Source organism: Dendrobates tinctorius, unplaced genomic scaffold, assembly GCF_039654945.1.
Source record: "Dendrobates tinctorius isolate UK_male_01 unplaced genomic scaffold, ASM3965494v1 ptg000241l, whole genome shotgun sequence".
In the NCBI taxonomy this organism is placed as follows: Eukaryota; Metazoa; Chordata; class Amphibia; order Anura; family Dendrobatidae; genus Dendrobates; species Dendrobates tinctorius.
This window is the reverse complement of record NW_027361908.1, coordinates 27,492,633-27,500,333: the sequence shown is the minus strand read 5'-3', so window position 1 is coordinate 27,500,333 and position 7,701 is coordinate 27,492,633. Positions and strand designations below refer to the sequence as shown.

Sequence of the window (7,701 nt, the reverse complement as noted above, 5' to 3'; positions counted from 1 at the left end):
AGGTGTACTGATCTGCCCTGTTGAGCGCAGACCAGAGTACTGCAGAGCGCAGGTGCCAGGAAAGATCACAGAAGTCTGGCGCCTGCGCACTGCAGTACTCTGGTCTGCGCTCAGCAGGGCAGATCAGTACACCTGCGCAGGAGCGCGGCATGAAGCAAGGAGGTCATCGCTAGAAGAGAGGAGGCGCCGGACCCGGACCGCGACACCCATCGGACCCGGACCGCATCGGACAGCCCATCGGTGAGTATAGTATAACTCGTTTTTCTGATCTTTCAGGTTACATCGGGGGGGGGGCTTATCTACAGCATTACAGAATGTTGTAGATAAGCCCCTGATGGCGACGGCCACATCTCATATCGGAAAAATGAGGTGACAGATTCCCTTTAACTGATCTGTTTTTCCACTTGACAATGAACCATAGTGATTGAGAAGAATTGGAATGTACTATAAAAATGCAGCTGGTAATACAATGTAATGTCTAATCCACCTACTAGGTGCTCTTTGCCTGCAGATCAGTAGGGATTCCCTGCTGCACTTGTATGCCTCCATGCACAGATTAGTTATCTCTCTGCCTGGGATCGCAGTGTGTTAACAAGCCCCAGCAGAGGCAGCAGCAGCAGCAGCAGCAGCGCAGGCAGCAAGCAGAGGCAGGCGTGGCCGGCATAGCGATGAGCAGGAGGGGGACGGCTGCTATATAACTAGTGATTGGGATCAGAGTGCACAATCCCACAAAGTGACTATGAGAGAGGATTACTGCGAAGTGATTCAGTGCTTATCATCACTACTGTCCAGGGAAAGCCAATGCACGGATTAGCTGAAATATGCTGGGGCTCCACAACAGCTGAACGGAGATTCTACAAGCTACCTGCACTGGAGAGCGCCATCCTTTCCTTATGAAGAAGACAAAAGTAAGTAGCTCCAAGCTGACATATAGCAGAGCTATCCCGATGTGCTGCCGCAGCTGGCCGGGACACATGTGAACAGACACTTAAGCCTGGTGCACGATGTGTTTCTGCAGCTTCTCTGTCAGGGGTTAAAAGGCTTTTCTTGCCTGCATGTCAGGACAGCAGTGCAAGCAGCAGAGCCTCCATACAAGGAGCAGTGGGACACCTGGAGCTAGGTGGCCGCTGTCCAGCCATTGCACTGGTGCTCTGGACTTCTCAGCATGGAAATAAGACTCAGGAGATTTGTTCCTTTTTCTATGGAAGGACTGTCTTGTTGCTATTTTCAGATTTATCTGGCTTCCATCCTACAGAAAACTCTTGCTCCTTAGGGTTCACTTGGATGCCTTCCCACATTGCAGCCGTGGGTAAAGCCACATTGTTTTTGATAATAGCGGCAAAGCTGCGCTTTTTTTAGCATAGTGATATATAATCTGCAAATATAAATGGCCCACCAATTTATTATATGCTTTATTATTATTAATTCCACAGCACGTTACAGACATCATTGCTGTCCCCATTGGGGCTCATAATCTAGCTGCCCTATCAGTGTCTTTGGAGTGTGGGAGGAAAACGCATGCAGAACATACAAACTTCTTAAAGCTGGGGTCCTTGGTATGATTTGAACCCAGGACCCCAGGACAACCGTGCTAGCCACTGGGCCACCATGCTGCCCGACGTCAGTGGGTATCTGCAGCCCTCATTGCATGCACCAATGTACCAGGAGGAAATCTATCTTTTTCCTTGCAGGGTGATAGACCCTTGAAGTAAAGTAGCGATCTGTGGTGTGACCTGACCTTCTGCACTGTTACTTCTGCATTGATTTGGCTGAAGGTGTTGGCAATTTTACATTTGCCTTGTATCTCTGTATGGATTTTTTCATTACTATGTTAGAAGCTTTCAGGAATGTTGAGATTGTGAGATTTTACACCCAGAGGTCAATAAATTAGAACTTTCCGGGTGTTTCTGAGTTGCAGTTTATGAGTATACTGAAGATATGACTGTATTGCAATCTTTACCCATACTCGTGGGCGTTCATGGGCAGCAGAATACTAATTGTCGCCACTGACAAACTTTACTGCTAGTAATGATACATTGTATTCTGCATTATGTGCTATAATGGGTCTTTATTTGGTCTAAAGTGGCTATAAACCTTTGACTGCAGCATTCTTCACCCAGTATTTTCTTTTTTATTATTATCCTAGTGTAACAGCAAACAAATTGTAGTTCTGTAAATGCAGTAATAAAGCATTCTTCACCCAGTCTTTTCTTTTTTATTATTATCCTAGTGTAACAGCAAACAAATTGTAGTTCTGTAAATGCAGTAATAAAGCATTGCTTATGTTTATTCTATGTTCTTGCTGTATTAAAGCTCCTGATATGAAACTTCAGCCGTATACAATGCCAGTCAGGATGGCATTGCGTCCGACAGCGCCTCTACAGGCAGGGGCTCCGCTTCCCCTTGCATGGTGTGCAGGGCTGGCATTGATTTATGGAATATCTGTCAATAGCAGACTGACAGCCCAGTTTGATGTCTGTGTGTGCACAGTGCTCTGAATAAAACTATCAGCAAGGCCATCCCTGAAAAAGCGTCTACTCTGCAGGTATTCTACTAAATAAACAGCGAAATGCCCGTCCTCAGGTCTACAGAGTGCATGAACACCATTCACATTTCCTGGCTGATAAGATTTCCTGCTCAACAATCATATCTGGATTCTACAGGTTCCAAATCCAAGACTATTGAATCCACCCTGGATTTATAGAGCCTACTAGTAATGAGTTACATGATTTTATAATACTTGAACAAGCATGAGAGCAGAATGACTTTGAAGTAGGAGAGGATTAAAGGTTGCATTTACATATGAAACTTTGCCAGGGTTAGCATCAAAGTAGGAATGTGCAGAAGTGAGAGGTACAACTTACCTCCGGTCTATAATGACCAAAAAATATCTTCTGTCCCACATCTGGTGGGTGACCTTGTGAGCGCAATGAGTTAAACACCTTTGGTTGAGCCCATAGAAGTTATCAGTTAGCAAAGTCATAGGTCCTTTTTCATGTCCTTGTAGAGATTATTGCAATACCCTGGATGATTGCCATTGCTAAATCTTCCTAGTAGAACAGATAGGAAGTATTAGTCATAGACTGAGCTGATACACCACACTATGTAACTAACTAGTAGCCCTAGAATGGTCTATCAGCTAAGGATATGCAAGGAAGGCCTAATACTAAACCATTCTTCTGATTGCTAGGTTATGTAACCAAGGAATAGTCCTAGAGTGGTGAAACAGCTAAGCCTGTGTAAGACGCTACTAGTCCTAGCATGTATCAGCTTTCTGTAAACTAATACTGCACGCCATTGTGTCGGCAACGCTTATGTTATGAACTACTCTCCCAGAGTGGTGTCTCAACTAATCTCAAGTAAGAAGCTAGCCTGCAGCTGGTACAGGAAGCCTATGTGAGGAACTACTAGTCCTAGACTGGTGGATGAGCTAAGCCTAAGCAAGGACCTATTTTCTATAGACTGGTATATCATCTAAGCTTATGTTAATGTATGCCCCGCTGTTCTGAAGTCGGTCCCATAGAATATGTCACTTGTGGATCTGTCTTGTGTATGAGAAGCAACTTATGTAACATTTCCTGATGACTGTTCTGGCATTAGAGGTGCTCAGACTCTTGTCACGGAAGGGAACATACTGCGCAAAGTACTTGGGTGTGGTATTAACAGGAAAATAAGTCTCATTGGAACTTTATTTCATAAAAAACAAATAACCTCCTACTCCTATTGTCTGAACTAATTAGCTTCTAGGATGTGTTCAATAAACAGGCCCATCCCATAGTTGGTCCATCTTGTACTGCTTTGCATAGATGTGTTCATTAAACAGGCACATCCCATAGTTGGTCCATCTTGCACTGCTTTGGATAAATATGTTCCAATAAACAGGCCCATCCCATAGTTGGTCCATTTGTACTGCTTTGGATAAATGTGTTCAACAGACCCATCCCATAGTTGGTCCATCTTGTACTGCTTAGGATAGATGTCATTAAACAGGCCCATCCCATATTTGGCCCATTTGTACTGTTTTGGATAGATGTCATTAAACAGGCCCTTCCAATATTTGGCCCACTTGTACTGCTTTGGATAGATGTGTTCAATAAACAGGCCCATCCCATATTTGGCCCAGTGGTACTGCTTTGCATAGATTGCAACAGCATCAGCAATGGCAAAATACCAGTTGCCTCGTGGCTAAGTCAACTTGTTCTTACTCAGTAAAGAACTTATAAACTGTCTCTGTTCAATAAAAATGTCTCCCGTAGTCAACTTGACGTTGCCTAGGTTGTGCCCAATTGTCAGATTTACTAATAGAGATAATATTTTCATACTCCATCTCCCCCACAGTAGCAAGTAGTTTTTCAATTAGCATGGCTTTTATTTTCTTGCAACCATCCAGCTTAGACTTACCCATGTGACCTTAGCTATGCATAGATATGTTCTTCACCGTACACTTGGAATGTAAAATGCTTAGTCTCACTGTCATCCTTTACCACAGGTACCTTGCATACGATGTCCAAGCATGTTGTCTATTATACCATGCAATATCCTTAAGCTTGTGTTGCCACCCAGCAGGGCTGGACTGGCCATCTGGCAATTCTGGCAAATGCCAGAATGGCCTGTCTGGTCATGGGCCACCTTGCCTGCTACTTTGTTAACAGAATCAGTGTTCTCAAGACACTCATACTGTTAAGAGTTGTGACGAAACACAAAGTTGCTGACTCCGTCACTTACCCCAGCAGGCCAAGGATATAGAAATATTGATCTTGTAGTAAATCTTGCTTTCTTCCATCTGGGGTAATATTAGTAATATATCCCATCTGGTGCTTGGGGACAGTGACAGCATGGGCCTGTGTGATTTCAAATGCCAGGGCTGAATTTCAGTACCAGTCAGTACCTGCAACCCAGAGACCTAAATTTTCTTAAGAAGTCTACGATTGTGGTCTGAGAGCCTCACCTTTCAGCATCCAGTGATATGGATGTACTTGATATCTACTTTTATTATTAAGATCTTTAGAATTTGCAGAAATATCATTGACTGGAGGACATGTATGAGGGAGATTTGCATTTTTAATGGCCATTGCTTTATGGTTTGGTTTTCCTTATGCCATTAAGGTTCTATTCCCAGTAGACTGCTGAAAGTCATCTATGAAGAGCATAGACCTCCACTGTCCTGTCGAACAATAGAGAGTGCTGTATCTATAGGAAATTTCTTAACCAGGAGCAGGTATTCACAAGAAGAAGAGGTCATACTGGTCTCATAAAGTGCAGTCCAGGAGAACTCCGTAAAATGCCTCCTGCTGAGCTGGAATGTGATAATGTGGCAGACATTACTCCACACATGGTGTCAGTACATGGCAGAAGAGCCTCTGGTGCCTCAGTGCAATCTCCCAAAGAGCTTTTCCCATATGATAAGATCTAAATAGATAATTGAGTAATTATGCTCACCCCTTTTTCTCTTTATGCATTTTGCTATTTTGCAGCCACCCATGTGCATCTGTGAGCAATTATGCCATATATTACCATGCGACATGCCTGGCTAAACTGCTTTATGTTTTCAAAATCTGGGTAGACAGAAAAAATTGGGATCTGCACTGAGGAGCTTTTTACAACATGCTGTGTTATTGGCCAAGCTTAAGTGTTCTTCATTGTGTGCGTGCCACTAGGACTAGTGAAGGGTGAGGCTCTCACTTGGCATCCTGCTATTTCCAAAACTTTCTATGTTTTGGAAATGAAGAACCACTTAGCAATGATCTAAACAGAAATATGTACAACAAACATAGAATCTATTGGTTTTCTTTTAGTTTGCTATTTATCTTTCTTATTTTGTTTTATATATGTTTAGGCGTAATTGTTCAAGAGTAATCATTATAAATAAATGGTACTCGAGCCTTTTATTTGCCGCCCGTTAAAGTTGCCCCAGGGTTTCTTCTATTGTGCTGATACATGTCTGTCTGGAATTAATACTTTTCAACTCCTTACTCATTTGCATAAGATGCTTATCATGTCTAAGTATAAGATAATTGTAAATGCTTAGTGTGGCAAGGACTAATCTTTACTGAAGGTAGGATTTTTAGTGTTTCCAGGTCTCCATTGAAAAAAGATTACTATAAAACCTGATTTTCACGGGTCAATTGACCTCTTAACCTGGGTTGTCAAACCTGCCCGACTCCCACCCTAGATCTAGTCTCTCTGCTGCTGTAATCCAAATCTATTATTTTCTCGTAAGCGAGATTATGATCCCTAAGGGCCTTCAAACTTTTATCTATTTTTTTTTTTTTTATATAATAGTTTGCATACAAGGAAAAAATGTAGATCGTTAGGGTGAAACGTAAAACTTGTGAATATAAATCCTTTAACCCACATTTATTGTTCAAACGGCATTGTTCGAGGGACATGATGAGAAGATGTATTAATGCTGCTTAACCCAACCAACAGGTATCAGATATCCTCGCCTGACGCTTTCTAAGCTAACACAAACACAATGAAAGAACCCAATGAATTCATCAATTCAAGGGAAAAGGCATAGTTTTCCATGGGCTACTTCTGGGAAGTCACGGGAGAGGTATTCAGAAGTATATTGAATAATTGTAGCAAATTTCGCAAGAAATTCTCAAATTGGGATAACAATGCTCACACATTTTCATGCAAAGACTTAGGGTACCGTTACACCTAGCGATGCACCAGCGATCCCGACCAGCAATATGACGCGGTCAGGATCGCTGGTGCATCGCTAGGTGGTGGCTAGTGAGCTGCCACACAGGCAGATCTCACCAGCGACATCGCTGGGGACGGGGATCGCTACTTACCTGTCAGACGTGGCGATCCTGCATCCTCCCGCCCGGCTCCACGCGTCGCTCGCCGTCACATCAGGAAGCACCGCAGGAAGTGACCGACGAGAAATGATCCAGGAGCTTCTCGCGCGATCAGCGATAACCAGCGGGGGAGCGGGTCGGAGGTAAGTATCACATCCAGCGATATCGCTAGCAATATCGCTGCAACGTCACAAAATCGGTGACTTTACAGCGATATTGCTAGCGATATCGCAGTGTGTAACGGGGGCTTTAGGCTTTCAATGGCTAAAGACATTTTGTCGGACTGTGACTTTCTAGTTGTATATGCTCACAATTAGATTGAAAGTAAATGTGTACACATCTTAAAGGGTTTTTAATTAGAATTCTTGAATGCCAATCTGCATGCTCATATCAAAAATAATACTCTTCCACTTACGTCCAAGCGTCGTCTCTTGATTATTGCTCCCAATTTTTTTAGACTGTCCTCTGTGTCAGTGGTGATGTCACAGCTACGTCTCCGGTGACCTTTCTAGTCAATAACTGTGTTTAGACACTCAAGTCATTGACATCTGTAGAGCCCAGTAATTGGCTGCAGTGGTCAAGTGAGCCGTAGTTGTGACATCACCACTGCAGCCTGTCAACAAAATACCAGGAGCGGCAGCAGAAGCAAATTCTGTAACTGGACCTCTCGTCACTCCATCTTCCATGCACCATTTTTAATACTGATATCTAGCAGAACCCCTGGTTGTTACAGATTGTAGAAATAATTGTAGCGAGACAGAATAATTATCCTTTTGGAGAATCAATTGAGAAGACCATTTTTGATGATTTGCTTAACCCTATTGTAGATGTGATGCCTTGAAGCATTGGTTACCTTAAGGCCACTGTGCACATTACAGGAGACCTATAATTAGCA

The 7,701-nt window shown here is 43.1% G+C and overlaps 1 protein-coding gene across 3 annotated transcripts in view; it reads left to right on the top strand.

Moving 5' to 3' along the window:
• Positions 1–696: 696 nt before the first annotated feature.
• Positions 697–7,701, top strand: part of KITLG (KIT ligand) — a 130,508-nt gene continuing 123,503 nt past the window's right edge. The window contains exon 1 of one of the 3 annotated variants that reach the window (XM_073557009.1): positions 697–908. In XM_073557009.1, the coding sequence (XP_073413110.1) occupies positions 894–908 (15 nt within the window). In that variant the 5' untranslated portion in view covers positions 697–893. The remainder of the gene's footprint in view (positions 909–7,701) is intronic. The other 2 variants (XM_073557008.1, XM_073557007.1) reach the window with 2 other exon arrangements.